Source organism: Vanessa atalanta, chromosome 2 (genome assembly GCF_905147765.1).
Source record: "Vanessa atalanta chromosome 2, ilVanAtal1.2, whole genome shotgun sequence".
Taxonomy (NCBI): domain Eukaryota; kingdom Metazoa; phylum Arthropoda; class Insecta; order Lepidoptera; family Nymphalidae; genus Vanessa; species Vanessa atalanta.
In genome coordinates, this window is record NC_061872.1 from 10029772 (window position 1) to 10049255 (window position 19484).

Below are 19484 nucleotides of genomic sequence, written 5' to 3' on the forward strand. Positions count from 1 at the left end.
TAAAACAGTTATAGTTTAGTAATACGACGTAAACTAAATTTAAATGCACTAATTTTTGAGTTAAATATATCTAATTCTTTACAATGTATGTTATAATTTTTATTATTGTCATAAATTTTCGTCTTTGGCTGCCAAATATTAATTCAGTTTTTCCTTTTTAGGTTATGTTTAATAACTTCATCTAGTTAAAAAAAAAATGTTACTGTAATAATATATTATCTTTTACTGTAATAATATATCATCTCCACACTATATATCTCATAAAAGGATTGGAATTATCGATTCCTTCTTAAAAAAATAATTAGTTACAAAAAAGCTACTTTACACACATATGTACATCTAATATATTACCTTTTCTTCTCGCTAGAATATATATTTCGGTGGTAGTTTTGCAAAAGTACATAGTATATAAATCCCGTCACTGTGATCGTTAGATGCTCGAAAATTATATTGAACGACAGAATCAACTGACATAACCAAAGCCGTAACAAGGGTCGATGTGACCTAAGTTTCTGAAAAGTGTCGACAATAACGTGGATAATGGGAATCCGGATGTGGAAATAAAATCTGGATAATAATCCATTTTTCACCAGACAGAGATTAGATACTCACAACTGTCACGGAAGGTGCAGTGAGATCAAGACGAAGCAAGATCTTATCAGAACCTAAAGACTATATGAGGACATTAACACAATTTTTCCCAAATAGTCTTAAACAAGCCGATTAAAAGAAGAGTTACAAATTATTGCAAATCACGAGGATCTGGGTTCACACCCTAGATCGGCTTTTTTAATTAACAAAAAAAGTTACTGGGTTTATCAGTCAAGAAATTCTGAGTAACAAACAGCCTGGAAATTGGCAAAGCTTATTACACTCCCGTGCATAAAAAAGTACGTAAAGTCTGTCATCGGCCTGCGCCTGAACTCCTTTCGGTCTTGCGAGATTTCCCATTTTGGATTATGAAATTGAAGGAATAGTCCATCGTCCATCCCTTTTACCTGAAAGTCATTTCTGTTTGAGCCTTGTGGCTTATCTTGTAGATTTCTCTAAATGTGAAAACCCAATTTAGGGAATATAATTACAAAGACTCGTTTAAAAACTAAAATTACAAAAATAGATTATGACTTTTAATATAAAAGAAAGTTTATTCTGATTGACAGCCGTAAAAACAAAGATTTTTTCAGACAACACATTACACGATTTTATTACGGTTTCACATATCACACTCACGGCTCGCTGTTACATATTGCTTTTTTTTACAACCACTGTATTGCTGTTATGTTATAAAGATAATAAAAATGCTTGACATATCTTCTCTTTAAAGTTATGTCTATTCTTTTTTATTTACAATGTTAGTAAATAATAAAGATGTATAATATGTATTATGTTGTCTCTGTATATTATATATTTAGCATCTGAAAGTATAAATGATTTTAAATAAAATAAAACACTAGATCTTACACATCGAAGTAATTTACTCATTTAATACTTATTTTAAAAATTCAAATAATACAATTGAACACTTTTTACAAATATTAAGTCGCTAATAACCTTTCCATTCAAGATACAAAAAACAAAATGGCTGTTCTGAATTATCGCTTTTTTATCTATACAATTGTAGGAATCCATGAAACTCCTAATTATATATGATATATAATTGGTGTTGCAACACTCCTATGATATAATTAAAAAGTAGACAACTTAAGAAAAAGAGGTGAAAATATATTTCTAAATTAACATTTTCAAATGATCGAGTCTTCTAAGAGTTGTTTACTGAGAGCTCTAATGCGCCATCTCTTAAGTAAATACTCAGTATCTCGTATATTTGACATTTTGTAATGAAATCTGAAAATATTGGAAATATCTGAAAAAACCCGTTATAAATTCCGCTTCAAATTCATAAAATTCTCTGGATAGAACTTATCAAGTAGAACATTAGTTACTATTACGATAATGGCAAGATATGTTAGAGTGTTATTATGTACCGGTTAACCGGTAATTTTTTAATAAGGTACGGTAACAAGAAAAAGTTTATATATTCCACGCATGGTAAAAGACAATAGAGGCGGTTGTATAGTTCCACAATGCAGCTATTCTAATAACTGTACTACATAACACGTGGCAAAATTTATCCGGATATATTATGCAGGTTTCCTCACGACGTTTTATCTTCGTCGAACAAATAAGCAATAAGAATCGTACTGGGAGGTTTATTTCCTGGAATCATACTGAACGCTGACACATAAGCGCACGTTCGATTTTATTACGACCAAGGGTTCACGTGACATGGCTCTATTCTGCGATGAACGACATAGTTGTAAAAATACTAACGGATAATACTATTTTCACGTTTTAAGTCAAACCTTCTTTTTAAGACTATTTGTTTTCCCTGTACAGAGCAAAACAATACCACCGTAAGTGACAGAAACAAATAATGAGCTTTACAACTCATTAATAACCGTGTCCTAGTTTTCACCCCGCTGTTCGTGCTACTAATTCTTAATCAAATCGATACGTCCATTACTATTTGTTCTGTTTAACTTACAGATACACCTGTTTGTTTCTCATGACTAACTGTAGTTTATTAATATTTCCTTCAAAATTATTTTGGTTTGTAATACCAGATTATAAAAAACAAAGGGCAGATGGAGCGTGCGAAACATTAAAGTGAGGCAACAAAAGCGAATACAAAATCAAAAGCATTAGGATAAATTCATATTGAATTTATTCTAATGCCAATGGACGCGTCTTTTTGTTAATACGTCAAAAATAATGTCGCTTTAATATTAATAATTAATGAAGTTACAAACGTAAAACGGACACTGATGGGAATTTGCAGCTGATTTTGATGCTGTACTATAATATTCCGCGCGCTCCATTTGCCTTTTGTTTCACCTGGGTTAGCAATATATTAGTTTAATTTCTAATACTGCCTTCATTACATATAACTTTGTTGAAAATGCTGAGAGTAATAGACACGGTCTAGCTGTATAATAAAACAACATTTATAATAGAAATAAAATTATTACAATTTTATTTTATAGTAAATATTCGATAAATAATAATATGTATAAATAATTCAATTTTAAACTGGTTTTACACCTGTGTCTGTACAAATTATATTTTTAAAAAAATTTCCGAATCTTTTGTATAATTTAATCATATTAAACGTCTGTATAGTCCTTTCGTTATTTATTACATATTATTAAAAAAAAACCACTTAGAATAAGACTAGAAACAACAACAAAAACGGTAAAAAAATCATTTAGAGAAATTTCTTATACGTACAGTAAAATACCTAATTAACAAAAAATATAAAAAGCACAAATAAAAAAAAAATATTTTCCACTCCGATTAAAATAATACACCATTTATATTTAATATCTGAATACATATTTTAAAAAAATGCTTGATTTTGTTTCAGATTCGCCAGTCATTGCTTCCAGTAGTGCTGCTGACTACAATTACATTTTCTTCAAGCAACGTTCTTCCAATATTATCTATAAACAAACTCGATACAGATTCCCTTTTGGAAGACCAAGATAATGACAATACTTTAAATAACAACAGACATACTAATAATCCAAATGTATTTTATAAAGTTTTTATTGGAACGTCTAAAGACAACTTACCGAAAAAATCGCAAATGACTAGACTAAAATATTTAGATAATGACAATAATCAGGAAAGGAAGATTTTCAATGGACTTATGGATAATGATAATAACTATGACGACGAAGGTTTTCGAAAAGAGCAATGGCATAACTACCCGAGACAGTTAGATCGACTTAATAAAAACTTATTACTTGATAAACAACTTCAAAAAGTTCTTAATAATGACGACATGGAAAAATTAAAACGAACCGATGACTCCCAAAACCTGCACCATTACATAAGCGATGATATTTATGGTAACTTTGACACAGACGTTATTGCTGGTCCGCTATTAATACTTAAGATAAAATTGGCGTACTTAACTAACAATATAAAAAATACTGATTCAAACACAGATTTTTACGCTGATTTATTACCATTAGAATCGACGACAGACAATGATAACGATAAAATAAAAGATGATGACGCGCTTTTCGAAAACAATGAAAAATCTGTCGTAAAAGTGAAGAGAAAGGGGAAACTACACAGAGAAGATTTGTCATTTTTAGGTAACGTCTCATTAATTTTATACTAACTGTTGATTTTTCTAATTGATTATAATTTAAATATGTTATCATGTAAGGACCGTTGTACTGGTCACTAAAGTGATGGATGAAACGTGACTACATTCAAATAAGAAGTGAATTGTAAGATTAATGTGTGGTGAGACGAGAAGAGAGTACGAAACGAGTACGAGATAAGAAGTTTAAAAGAGTAGATTATAAGTTTTAAGCTCGTTCTTTATAATTATAATATAACATACTCTGGTCAAAATAAGTATAGCATAAAGATAATTGATCAAATGGTAGTGTGATGTTATGTGGAGGATACAATAATTTAAATTATATTTTTATGTAAAAGTATTGCGATTTATTACAGATGCATTTAAAATTATTTTTTTCCAGAAAACTCATCAAACGAAAATAAATCGGTAAAGAAACGAATATTTTCACTATGGAGCCGTTTACAAAGTCTTTCACATAGGGGACACGAGCTCCACCACCGAAGACACTTGTACGCATTCTATGGCCTTCCTGAAGATGGAGGCGGTGGTGCCCTTACTGCGGAAACAAGAGCTACTTTAATGAGACCACCCGGCTCGCCTTTAAGATGGGGTTAAGATATCACTAATGACAAAAAGGATTTTGAAAGGAACACTGATATTTTACCTGACAAATATTTATCTATCGTTTGTTTATTTTCATCTTTCAAAATACTATGAAAACTATTTATTAAATCAAAACAATTAATATCTTTAATATAATCTTCTATAATTGATACAAAAATAGTTCTGTTATCTCTGTGAGCAAATGTATTTATCGCAATAACGATTCTTACATAATTTGTTTTATTTTTACACTTACTAAATATATATTTTACAATTTTAAGTAGGCATCATTACGAAGCTGAATAGTACAATAATGTGACCAATATTTATATTATAAATATTGTTTTACAATAAATAGTATTATGTTAATTATTTTAATTATTTTATATTCGATTTTTATATAATAAATGAAACAACAATACGTTTTAGAATAGTCTTAAGGGAATTTGGTAACCTATATAAAATATTTATAACTATTTAATATTTAATGCTAATAAAAAATAATGTACGTAGTGATATATATTATTGCAAAAACAAAAATATAAAACATTTTAAATATTATACCAGTTTTGTTAAGCTCATATAATTATAAAATTGCATGAATTATTCAGTAACCTCTCATGGCTGTACCTACCATATAAGCATCGATCGAAATAGGCTAGTAGAATTGTTTAAACTAATATGTTATACAAAAATATATTTAGCGTAGTCTACGTATTCTTTTCATATTGTATCCTCATTAAAACCTAGTGAAGCAGTGCTGTGCTCCTAAAAATCTAATAATAACAATATACCTAGATGCATAATATGTAACAATTTTAACTATAATCTAGTGCGTGTAAATAAACATCATGTATATCAGTCAATCCTTATTTTATTTTACTTAAATAACATCATATTTACCTTCGCTATACATTAAACGCTATATATATACTTTAAAGTTTCTACAGTATATTATAATAACCATTTAAAAACACAGACAATTTTATTCGAGTTTTCGAAAACCAGTAACACCATTCTAACCGAACAGCGCCATCTATTAAGAAGTTTTAAAAATTAAATCGTGAAGTAGATAATATTCGTAGTTCGTACGTACCTATGACAGCTGACAGGTCAAAGTGATATCAGTTGTTTATTTATGTTTTCTGATATGACGTTTAGATGAATACTTGATTAAAGTGTTTTATGATTAAAGCCGTCGAAGAAGGATCTATGTAAAATTACCATTTAACAATCTACTAATCATTGAAGATGGCGAGAATGGCAGTAAGTTGCTTAATACAAATATAACCTATTTTTATACATTATTATTATATTGAATTACAATTTTGAACATATAACTTAATTATCAAATAATACTTGTAATATGTTGATTTTAGAGTAATTTTATATTAAATATTTAAAGAAAAACAATATAAGCTAACTTTTCTAACCTCAATTTTAAAATTGAGTAGTTAAAATTTAACATATGTAGTTTTAAAAAAATAATCCTCGATACATATGATCTGAAAAGTTTGAAAATATGTTACCAAGTTAATTATTTCCCTCTTTAGACTGAGACTCGTGCAATCTTGTATGGATTTTGGTTATCATCATGTTCTTGGCGCGTCCGTGCTGCCTTACATCTTAAGGATATTTCTTATGTAGAGCGGTCAGTGGACATCGTCAACAAACGTTCACAGCTGACAGATGAGTACCGTGTCATTAACCCCTCGCAGAAGGTTCCCGCGTTAATTATTGGTAAGAATTAGTTTACCTTAACCTTAAGTCTATTCCAATCACAGGAGGCATAAAGATAATTAAACAATTTTGACATTGCAATGACACGATATCTTTGATCGAGATCTTGAATAATCTGTGGCCGTTTTGAATTAAGGCTTACTTGTTATTTTATCTTCGGAAGTTAAGTTGAAATAGATATAAGTAATTCAATGGAATTGTGTTGTATTATAAATACAGACATGTTAAGTATAAACCGTTTCTAGTGTATACCTAATATTATCGTAATATAATAAAGCTATTAGCTAATCGCAAGGAATATGTAAATCTAAGGTTTGTTTATATTTTCTATATATTCCGTCTGGTATCTCGATTGTCTATTTCAACGGAGGTTATACATAAAAGGCTTTGAACAATTTATCAAGTTTATATTTAAAGAATATTTTTCATTCTTAGAAAATTTTGTGAAACTTACAAATTAAAATTTAACACTGGATTTATCTGTATCTATATCTATACATATAATAAAATTGAAGTGTGTGTTTGTAATATTAAAATAACCACTTTTTACTAAATGCATCTGTGTGTATACACAGTACATATACCGAAATAACATTTTTTAATTTTTTGTCTGTCTGTCAGTTTGTTCCGGTTAGTCTCTAGAACGGCTGAACCGATTTTGACTGGATTATCACTGGCATATAGCTGATGTAATAAGGAATAACTTAGGCTACCTTTATTTTAGAATTATACATAAAATAATAATAAAATCAAAATGCAATGTCCAAATACTGTCCAATACCGCACGCAGCCCTCTAGCCGCCCGCGCCGTCACGTCAAGTTCGTCCTTTCACAATCACGACTTAATATCAAATAAAACAGAAAAAAAATTAAGAACGTTTACATGTCGAACTGTCTTTTTTACCACAATATATCCCAAACTATCCTCTTTGAATCCAAGTTAATTTTTTTATATTTATATTTCTACCTTAACAAAGAAATAACATTATATTCATATTGATATTTTTATTTATGATATAAAACCTTTACACAGTACGATGGAGGCCCAAATGTAATTCCCAAAGGCGAGAAAAATAACTTCCCTCAACCAAAATATCGTTTCACGATAAACGTGATTAAACATGGGGTACGTTCGAAATGAAATTCTGATGTCTCTTTGTATAATTTTCATATAATATTTCTTATATATTGAAGTAACTGGTACGGATGGCATATCTAACTGATAAAAGTATTTATAATATTCTTTAATATCCGTCGAATTTTTATCGGTATATGATCAAAACGTACAACCATCGAGTCGTGTTTAATAATGAAACCAAACTGCTGGAGACCGACTATATTCATGAAAGAAAACAACAAACACATTGCTTTAAATCTTGATCATGAAAAAATAAGCAATTATGATTAATATAATGTTTTTAAAAGAAGCATTAACATCAATTTTATTTTAAATGCGACTCCTTAAACATTAAAATGTCGTATTAATATTATTTAATAAATAAACTAGTTTCTATATAATTATGGACAAAAGTTTTTGAGGCTATGTGATAAAATGGCGTACCACAAAGATACATTTGACAAGAAACGTCAGTTTATCGCTCACTGATTCATGTACTCTGCGTGATCAATTTCATTCAAATAATTAAATCGACATACTGTAATAAATAATCCTTATCATAATAAATAACATTAATTTTAATTGCGATGCAAATAAAAATAAAACGGTAATTTTTGAACGCATCTTTTATATTTTTCGTACTTGTAAACGATGTTTAAAAATACACATAGGAAAGAAAACAATTCGTACGGTAAAACATTAGCACTGTCTACGGTCGGATAGATCGCTTGATAATTGACACTGATTGTTTCAATATATAATCCGATTAAATATAAATAGATTTATCCGTATGATTATTTATAGATCAGTATTGACAGAGTTATTGTAAGACATTTGAATAAACCTATGAGATAACAAAAACATGAAGTATTCGGTTAAGTAATTAAAGTCAATTCAAAAATTCAGAGCACAGGAGATTGAGCCATGCCCCAGATTCATTTTAAACATATTTCCTACATTCATACACTCAGGTATTAGTATATTAGCTCACCGCTCGGAAGCCATCGCAATTATCCCACAACATAATTAGTAATTCATTATTTTTAATTATATTCCTTAGTTAATTGATTAAATTGCTTATACTCGTAAATGTAGAACATAATTATTACACAAATGCCACCGACTTAAGACATTTTTAGTATATACATATAAAATTTTAATTAAAACCCATCCGAAGATAAATTCGTTGCTTGTCAGTAGGATTTACAAAAGTAGCAGAGGTGCACCTGGCACGCTCATCAATAAAACAGCATTCTCTTCCAGACAACCTTTGGACAGATTATAAAATATAAAATATATTTATTATATTATAAAAATATCTACATTATCACAAATACCAACAAGATAGTGTATTGAAAGTCTGATTTTGCCTGATATTTGAACATAATGAACTTATTGAGTGAAAATTCGTGTGTAAGTAACCATTGGTACGAAATTCGACTTGACAGGTAATTTGTGAGACTCATGCGGGTTTGAATCGTACCGCAAAATTGAGGCAGAATGGATCAGCCTACTCTTGATATACATGGTTATTATCACTGTTGTGTGTAAAGGTCATATTTTTTATGTGAATGCAATGATCGTCGTGCCCTACAATAAGTTTACATAAACTCAGATCAGACTTTGACTTTGATATAATATGTCTAATTCAACTATTCATTGGTGTTTAGTTGTATCAAATTAATATATAAAACTACATATTTGCTAACCAACTAGACCTATCGCGGGTATAATAATAAGGGAAGTATCAATTTTTGTTTTTAAATATATATGAACAATAACTGAGCTTATGAAAAAAATTATCTCGAGTAATACCGCGTCTTTTTTCATGTGTTCGTTCACATAATGAATTATTATATTAAAAAAGCTAATTTTGTTTAGATTTTGTCAAAAAATATACATTAGTTGAATAAAGTAAATTGATTTTGATAATGTCAACTATGATCAAGTTTTACCCGCACAACTCAGATATCCGAAAATCTACAACAGCGCGATTTCTAAGGCATTTTGTGCTTCGCTCCATGGAACCACCTTTCGCCGACGGATTTTCCGAACCGACATGACTTGGGAACCTTCAAGTAAAAAAGAGCGTATACATTTCTTAAAAGCCGACAACGCACTTGCAAGCTCCCTGGTGTTGCAAATGTCCATAGGCGATTGTAGTCATTTTACATCAGGTGAGCCTCTTGCTCGTACCATAAAAAATAAAAATATTTTTTAGAAATACTTATGCTCTATATTTAAAAAATATATCGTGCTCAATTCAGTAAGTACGTGAGTCAGAAATGAATCGTCAACAACGTTGCTCAACATTCATCTAGGTTTAAAACGATTGCAAGATATTATAAATTAGTTTAAAAACGACCAAAGCAATCTTACAACTTTAAACGGAAGCGTATTATAATATCGTTCAATTTTCTAATATTCTTCGATATAAAATATTTACGACAATGCAAGCTGTGTCCGTTGCTAAACGTTTTGTATGAAATTCAAATGTTCACCTGCAAAGCGATATTGCGAGAATTTGTATAATGCATAAATAAATTGTTATTGATATTTTTGTTGTTGTTGTTTATTGTACAGTTGTGGAACAATCCATCAGTCAAAATACTGAATAAGATTTTAAATCTAAAATTATTGTTCTAAACTATACAATACTGGCTCTCAGCCATATGTAATATATACAGTAATCTGGCGAACGAACCTACACTCGGTGATGGTCCAAGACCTAAGATTATGGGCGAGGCGTCTCCAACGCACGTTGTGGGTTGTTCGCAAGCCGTACTAGGTAAGCCGAGATGATGATAGTGGATAGAAAAGATACAAATCCAGACAAAGTTTTCATGTACATAATTTGTGTTGATAATTTATTTTGTGGTCTCGTAATCGGTCGTATGAAAAATTATTCTAAATATGTCAGTGGAAATTCTTCACAGTGGATCAATGTGGTGGGGCTCAAAGCATTTCATTTATAGGGAGTCTGACGCTCATCTGTAGGACAGTATCCAAATTTTTTAGAAATAAGCTGTAAATACGTGATAATGAATGTCAATAATCACTAGCGGTTACGCTTGAATTAACTCAGTCCATTCGTCTCTGTGTGTATTAGGCGATCACATAAGCCCCTATTAACAGTCCTTTATTGACAATATAGTAAATCCCTATTCAATAGAAATAATTACCTCTTTAGTTATGAAATGCGATTATCACATCACGGTGAATTATTGATGCATCTGACGATCAAATTACAAGACAATACGTCATAATTGGGGTTATTAGCGTGAGGGTATAGTTCAATGAGCGCTGATCTCATAGAGCCATTAGGGTTCTAGTGCTACTGCTCTCCATAATGTGCTTATAATCGAAACGAGGATTTTAAGTGTAATTTATCTTCCCCGCCACTTATTATAGTAAAAAATAATAAGGTATATCTATATAGTTCGATTTAATATTAAAAAAAATTAATGAATAACCAATTAAAAATAAAAACTTTTTAAAACCAAAAAAGCATAACCGAATTACGATATTAATTTTATTATACCGGGCTGTATTATCAGGACCAAAAGTATAAAATGTAAAATTCAACTAAAAATAGTAGTTCGTATGTCGAAATGTAGTCGTATTAACAGATCAAGTTAAATAAAAGCTCGTAGAAAAGTAACTTTCGTTTGTGCACATGAGTTAATGAACCGTCGATTTAATTAATAAATATCGGACACACGCCCGCTTCGCTTAGCTTAAAACATATACAATTTCTCAGTATTTATAAATTTAATAATTGAATTTATTACTGTTACTAAAATAATAGTTATTCTTAAAAAATAAGTATATTTACAAAAGATACCGGTCCGCACAAAGAAAGTCTCTGAGACCTAAATTTTAACCGAAAATTAAAAAAAAAAAAAAAAGAATGGTAGAATAATCCAAATCTTCTTCTCAAAAAAAGGAAGGTATTTCCTAGGAATCTAACATTTAAACGCTGTTTCTGAATGTACTGTGTGTTACACGACATTATTTAATCTTATGCCTAATTGTATTTGTATACGTCTATCCCTCCTAGTGTGATTGACGAAATAACGAAATCCAAACACTACTATTAAATACCAAAAATATGCTTAGTAATAAATCAAAGAAGTCAAAATAATTTGAATAATCAAAGAGTCTATGAGGCAGATTCAAACAGCGCCAGCATTTAATTGGTTGGGTCAATAACTTCTCATTTCAGCGAATGTGACGCTCAATAAATCTAACGGAAATATCTTCATTGAATTGTGAACTATTTGAGTGACCCAAATAGTTACGTATATTGTATTCATTGATTTTTAACGTAATGTATAAAAATACAATTATACAAGTACCTACCTTTTTAGCGTTGTTTTATACAGATATTAGCAAACCAATTCAATTTCAAGCGTCAATAGCGCAATGGTTTCCAGGCCACCGAGCGATGTAAAAAGTCGCACGTTCGAAATGCAAATTTTCTTCTTAAAAAAAATAGTATCCAGATTTTATTATTATTATTTGACTCTAAACAATCCGCATATGTAATCTAATATATGTATAACGTGATTTTTGATTCATTAATATAGAATAAAATAATAATTTGATCGCAGCACCATCTATCGGATCTTAGGTAAATGAGCCAAACTTATTATGTAAATTGATCTCAATTGGTCACTTCACACAGCCATCATGAATATATATATATATATATATAATATTTAATTCGTCTGTATGTATGTATGTTACTGAATATCTCCTAAACTTATAACTTTATGCATGTTTAAACCAGGACCTTCGATGATTTAGATTAGATTAGGTGGAACTGCGTTTGAGTTCCAGGATTACTTTTATAAAAACGAACAAAGTCAAGACGGGCTCATATATAAAGGTTGAACAAAATGGATCGTACACGCTGACAAGTAAATTTATTTTTTGTCAAAGAAATTCTAAGAGTTTTTTATTCGTTTAAATTAAAGACAAGTGAATAATTAAATAATATAATCCAAGTTATATGAGAACCATGAATTAAACGTACTTTGCGTATGATTCCCATGTACTTTTCTACCTATATATAATCCGTCTCCGTTATGAATATAATTTTAACCCATCCTTAGCGGTTTTAGATCAATATCTCGATAAAAAAATTGAGATCACATTCGAAGACGTTAAATTTATTTTATAATCATTACAGTATTAGTTCATTTCGAATACCGTGTGGACAATGTAAGATGATTTTTAAATGCAATTTACTTTCAGTTTAATGATAAAATAATTACAAGCGGAGCCGGCGAACAACACTGGTTCAATCGCGATCAAGCACCATTAAGTTTTCACGTCCTTAATTAGTGTCTGTGTTTATATTTCATTTAATCAGCGAATTAAAGTTGGTTTTCCTGGAAGAGATTGCTGTTTTAACAATATAACTGCCGTTTGTGCCATCTCTTATTAAGACTTCCCTGTTTTTATTTTTTTTGTAAAATAGCAAAATAAAATATCGTTTTATGTTTATACATTCAATAAATAACCGCCACATATATGTACATATATGAACACACAAGTTTTCACATGTGGAACAGCAAACACCCTTTTACAGCACTGGGGACTTTTTGCAAACTATACGTCATTAAGAGAGACAAAAAATATACATATGCATTACATAAAATGCTATAGCTTTTCTCGGTATAACTACATCCGAAACCATTTTAATGTATGTTGTAAAATGTTGATTTTATTGTACATAGATATTAATAAGTAAAACAATAAAAAATCTTTTTAAACGACATCACAAAGTCGACTTTCCAAAAATTTTTTTTTTATTCATAAGAGTTTTATTCCGAATTATTCTCATTAAAATTTCGCGATTGTTGGTTGTTGAGTTTATTATTATACTATATTAATGTTAAATTCTATTGAAGTAAATTTCCTTTTTTTTCTAAAAAAACTTATCTTAATAATTATTATGTAGATCAAGCATTTTAATAAAAGAACCATATTCTGTTATAATAAAGAACGTGCTAAAGGTTTACAATCCTACCAGAAGTTATCACAATCGAAAACGCTTCACGAATAGCTTTTCAACTATCACAAATCGAAGCGTGACCCGTTCTGCAGCTTTGCGGTCACTCATATTCTGTGGTTTCGTTACTTTAAATAATATACAATTTATGTATCGTTTATGTGGCTCAATATACGGAACAAATTATTTATTAAATGATCATAAACATGTAAAAATAAATATGCAATGTAATTTATCGTTACCAGAACATTGCTTATGTATTCATTGTTTATTATTGACCTTACTTTCGTTTAGATGGCGCAACAATAATAGAATCTATGGCTATACTTCAATATCTAGAAGACACTCGTCCTAAGCCCAGTCTTATGCCAAGAACACCAATATTAAGAGCTCGTATGAGAGAAATTTGTGAGGTAAGTGTAACTCGATTTAACGTCTGTTTCACTAGCGACTTGAAACTAAAAAAATCGATTCTGACTCTTCAAAGCATCTAACGTATTACATATTAAGTGTTTGCTTTCTAACTAATTAAAAAAAAAAAGCAGGTCTGTTTTATTTTTATTAATAAAGTCAAAATCGAAAATTGCGTGCCAATTTATGTTATTTCGTGGAAAAATACGTGGGACGTACTGTAATAAATTTTATAATTTTATATATTAGCACAGTACCTAAAAGCCGATACATCGTGATCGCTTGACTAAATACTTATTGCATTTAAAAATCGGTATACATATTATTTGTGAAATGTGAAATCTTTTATTAAATTATGAAAAATACGTTTCCCGTGTGAAGTCGAAATGATATCTAGTTACTCAGGTTAAAACGGTAATAATAGAACCTTCGGAACAAATGATTTATTCTTCTATTAAAACTGTTTACTTAGAATATCAAACAGTTTCCGTTTATTTATTCCAATCAAGTTGAATTTAAAATCTTTTCTCTTGTATTTTTATGGTATAATTGAATTCAAACCTGTTTATCATAAATGCGTGGGTACGAAAAACAACATTTTATTGGTGGTCCTTTGTGCAAGCTACCCAATATCGCCCACTCAACAGTTATTCCTCCTCAAAACAACGGTACTTTGTTGCTTTGTTTCGATTTAAAAGGTGAGTGAGACAGTGTTTATTATTACAGACATATGCGATCGTGTTTTCCCCACTAATCCTCCATTATCGCCCTTTGAGAATGAGGGAATAGAGAGTACACTTGTGTTGCGTTCACACTTGCTCACGTGCACTGTAATGACCCCTGCGCAGTCCCTAGTCTTTAAAACTGGCAATATATAACGAAACTCGACCAAATATAATATTATCACTATACAAATTAATTTACAAATAAATAAATTTTAATTTGTATAGTGATAATATTATATTTGGCCTTTTTTAAATGTCGTTTATCTACAAATTAATATTTTGAGTCTCACCTTAAGTTTTATGACACGGTTCCATTAAATTCAATCCATATATATTTTCAGACTGTCGTCTCTGGCATTCAGCCACTACAGAATGTTGGTTTGTTAGGTCATTTCGATTCTAAAGATCAATACATAAACTTCACTAAGTATTGGACAGAACGCGGACTGTATACCCTTGAGGATCTGCTGCAAAAATCATCAGGTCAATTCTGTATTGAAAACCAGTTAAGCATGGCTGATCTGTGTCTGGTGCCTCAACTGTACAATGCTGTTACAAGGTAAAATCGACTTATGTAATCGAGATTTGTGTATTTAAGGAATTGTCTCACACTTTTAATTTCACTCTAGTTTCATTTATTTCAAATGTAATCAAATACAATTACTCTTAATTATCCACCAAAGAACTTATATATACATACATATTACATATGTACCTACAACCCAGGAAGACGTACAAAAGGCGGCCATATTACTAAAACAGTGATTTCTTCCAAGCAACCTTAGACAGAGGAAAGAAAAAAAAAGTAATTTTTATTATTAATACAATGTATAAGAAACTACGTAAATTATTTCTATGTTACATTTTGCTTCGTTATTTTATTTTGTCCTTGAGAGAATCTATTACTTATTTTATTAATAATACTAATAATTTGTATAGTGGCTACACAGAGTTTGTCTTCTATTTTTTTCTGTGAATTTCCTACTGACAGAAGGTAATATGTAGATATCAATTCAAATACTGAGCCCGCAGCTTTTCTTGATTGTCAGATGTAAAGCATAAGATGCCTATGCCCTTCATTGCGGTTCAAGCTTCGTTTATACCAAAATTCATCATATTCAGTTCAGTTGTTTGGCTGTGAAAGAGTAACAGTCAAACATAGTATATTTTTATTACATATTTACATAAGCAGCCTGTAAATTTCCCACTGCTGGTCTAAGGCCTCTCTTCCTGTTGGGGAGAAGTTTTAGAGCATATTCCAACACGCTGCTCCAATGCGGGTTGGTGTGTATTCCCTTGAAATTAAACTCATGCAGGTTTCCTCAAGACGTTTTCCTTCACCGCCGAGCACGAGATGAATTATAAACACAAATGGATAATGGAGCCGAGATGGCCCAGTGGTTAGAACGCGTGCATCTTAACCGATGATTTCGGGTTCAAACCCAGGCAGGCACCACTGAATATAGATGATCTAAAAATTATAAATGTGCCTTCTGCAACTTGTATCGATTTTATGTTACATATACATTATTAAGAAACATTTTTTTAAATGTATCTTCTAACCACATTATAAATCGTAACGATGCGTGAAATACTTAACGAAAGCTATTAATTTAGTCGCTTCACGCATTTTATTTGAATTACCGATTCGTCTTCGTCTAGTTCGTTAAACGAAACATTATATTAATACGCTAGATTAATCCTTAAATAACACATAGCATGTTCAAAAATAACTCCCTTAAAATATTGACCGTCATACACTCCCAAGATAATTTATGGACTTGTGATACAAATGAAATCAAATTATCGGTTTGTTCCTTTGGGAAATTTAAAGGACAAGCATCTGTACTTTGTTATTGAGTTAAGAACTAGTGCTGTGTCTTTGTAAACATTTGACATATTAAGAGAGGGGCCAGTCTTGTCATGTTTCATCCTAGACTGATTCAGAGAGACCTACTTTTAAATTAACCGCCGTCATATCTTTATTAAATGATTTATTGTTTTGCTTTCTTCATATTATAATTTATAGTGTAAATAAGCACTTACTATTTTTTGTAAAACTGATTTTTGCAACTAATGGTTTTTTTAAGTTTCTCAAATATTTTGAATCAATATCAAATACAAGTTTAAATATTCGCATCTAATTCATGATATTATCGGCCCGCTCTTTATTATATTTTTTAGACCATACTGAGAGAGCCGAGATGGTCCAGTGGTTAGAACGCGTGCATCATCAAACCAAATTTTCATGTGCTTTATTTGTGTTTATAATTCATCTCGTGCTCGATGGTGAAGGGTAACATCGTAAGGAAACCTGCATGTGTCTAATTTCAACGAAATTCTGCCACCACCAACCATCCACCAACCCGCAAAGGAGCAGCGTGGTGAAATATGCTCCAAGCTTTCTCCTCAAAGAGAGAGGAGACCTTAGAAGGGAAATTTACAGGCTGTTAATGTTAAAAAATAAAAAATAGATGAAGTGACTATATGTAAACAATAGTCGTACACAAAAACAAAACCTACCTACCAGTTTCCGATTTCCAACCGCTTATTCATGACTAGCAGGTCCCCGCGGTTTAACCGGCGTTAAGCATTTTCACTGCAGGTCGTATAGGGGTTTCTAAAGCAAGTTGTTTATATGTTTTATAACAAATAAACAAATGTTCATATTTTTTAGATAGTTCACGTATTGTTATTGTTTAGAAATAGCAAATCGTAAATGCAAAAACCTAGATATTATTGACTTAGAGAGAGAAGGAGTTAACGAATGACAATACATTTTGTCTATCTGAAATGAAGATATCTATGAGTATTTTAAAATTAACACTGTAATTTGCTGCTAACTCTAATGACGTTGGCACAGACATAAATTTAACAGACACCATTGTTGCTCGATGTTATAATAGTTGATGAATTAAATCGATGCGACTTAACTTATAAATGTTATTACAGACACAAGTTGAGCTTGGACAAGTTCCCGACAATTTCGAAAGTTTACGAGACACTATTAGAAGAAAAAACTTTTAGTGATACGCACCCGGAGAACATCAAACAGAAAGATATGTAATGAAATAAACTCTTACGATATCGAACAGTTTTATTTCAGTTTGTTGCCTTATACATCGTTCCTAAAATTAAATAAATAAAGAATGAAGACCCTATACTTTTTTTATCAAGAGTAATATTCTTATATTGGTAACAAATCCACTATAAATTTAATAGTATAGGTTGTACAATGAAATAGTAATGTACTACTGAAACATTTTTTGCCCAGCAATTATTAAACCTACTTTCAAACGTTCATGATTGTTTAATGAAGAAGAATGACCTTAATAGCTTACTTTAGACCAATACATCAAAGCGGTCATAATTACGCATACAGCTTATTCAAATGAAGTTGATATGTATCTGACTTGGATTAGTGTGTCAAGGCTGACCTACATTTAGGGAAGTGGCACTCGAAAGCCTCTAAAATTGTAATCGAATCATGAAATGGAAAGACTTAATATAGCTTCGGGTTCATTAAAAAGCAAATCCTACTTAATTTGTCTGAGAAATTGAATCGTGGATAATTTCGAATAGGATATTGTAAGGAATTATATTTTATTTCAGGTAAGTTAAGCTGTATTTAGTTCACTTTATATATAAAGATAAAATAATTTTTACACCATATTATTTGTGAAATATCAAATAATGATTAGTATATACCTTAAGCTGGGCTTAGACAAACTTCAATTACTAATTGACGTTTTTCGTCATTTTACGCTGCAGTTTCAGACCACATTAATTCGTTTAATGTTTTTGTAAATAATTATACTAGTATCAAACGAATAGCAACTATAAATAATCATATTGGCTATTTCGTTTTTCGAAAAGTTTTGGGGCTATGTATTTTACGAACGTTAAAACAAAACGTCCTTATTTCTTTAAAATAAATTAGTAAATAAAATAACAATGTAGGAAAATGATTTACACATAAACTGTAAAATGTGAAAATATTTAATGAAGTCAACATTTTCAACACGAAGAAAATAAATCTTAATCTATTTGACAACGAAAGCATCGTCTGCTCTCATAATAAGAGTGTCTGTCTAATTCGTGAGGCGTCCAATTTGATTGAATCCAAGTCGCCTAATGTCAATAACCTTTTCTCAAAACAAATTCTGGAAATGTTTAATATCAAATCATTTGTATCACAGAAATCTACTTCGAATTTAATGAGATTTTCGTAAATGTAATGTAAAATTAAATATTCACATTCGTTTCTTCTACAAATAAAACAATATATAGTGTTTGTCATCAATGTATGTAGGAGAGTCCTTAGACATTCGTAATCTTGGCCACTGCTGTCAATCTCAAGGAATAACCAACTCCGCAGTACATATTTCTGTGTAAAAGTGTGCGAAACCAAAACATTCACGTTAAGGGATCTGTCACAGTGGAACGGATATTACATGCTTTCTGGGGCATGATAGTGTCAAACTGTCAACTCTCTAACTCCGGACTGCCAATATCCTCACCGGGATTGAATCCAGGACCTCGGGAACTGCATCCTTATTGCTAACTTAAATAACCGAGACGGATAAAATATCTTTTTTTTATTTTATTTACGCACTGATAACTAGCATTCACCTTAATTTTATAACAGAAAAATATTACCAAAACATAAAATGTACGAGAACCCTCTACTTTTCCCAACAAAAATAACTT

At 30.5% G+C, this 19484-nt stretch overlaps 2 protein-coding genes across 2 annotated transcripts in view; both read left to right on the forward strand.

Moving 5' to 3' along the window:
- The window catches only part of LOC125073729, a 54922-nt gene extending 50146 nt beyond the window's left edge, over positions 1–4776 (forward strand). The window contains exons 2-3 of the mRNA XM_047684744.1: positions 3425–4163; positions 4560–4776. Of these exons, the coding sequence (XP_047540700.1) occupies positions 3425–4163; positions 4560–4774 (954 nt within the window). The 3' untranslated portion in view covers positions 4775–4776. The remainder of the gene's footprint in view (positions 1–3424; positions 4164–4559) is intronic.
- A 1091-nt stretch (positions 4777–5867) lies between these two features.
- LOC125071904 (probable maleylacetoacetate isomerase 1) lies at positions 5868–17866 on the forward strand. The gene is made up of 5 exons (XM_047682336.1): positions 5868–6028; positions 6316–6502; positions 13933–14051; positions 15116–15333; positions 17727–17866. The coding sequence occupies exons 1-5, from the start codon at positions 6014–6016 to the stop codon at positions 17839–17841; spliced, it is 654 nt and encodes a 217-aa protein (XP_047538292.1). The 5' UTR covers positions 5868–6013; the 3' UTR covers positions 17842–17866.
- Positions 17867–19484: the final 1618 nt, after the last annotated feature.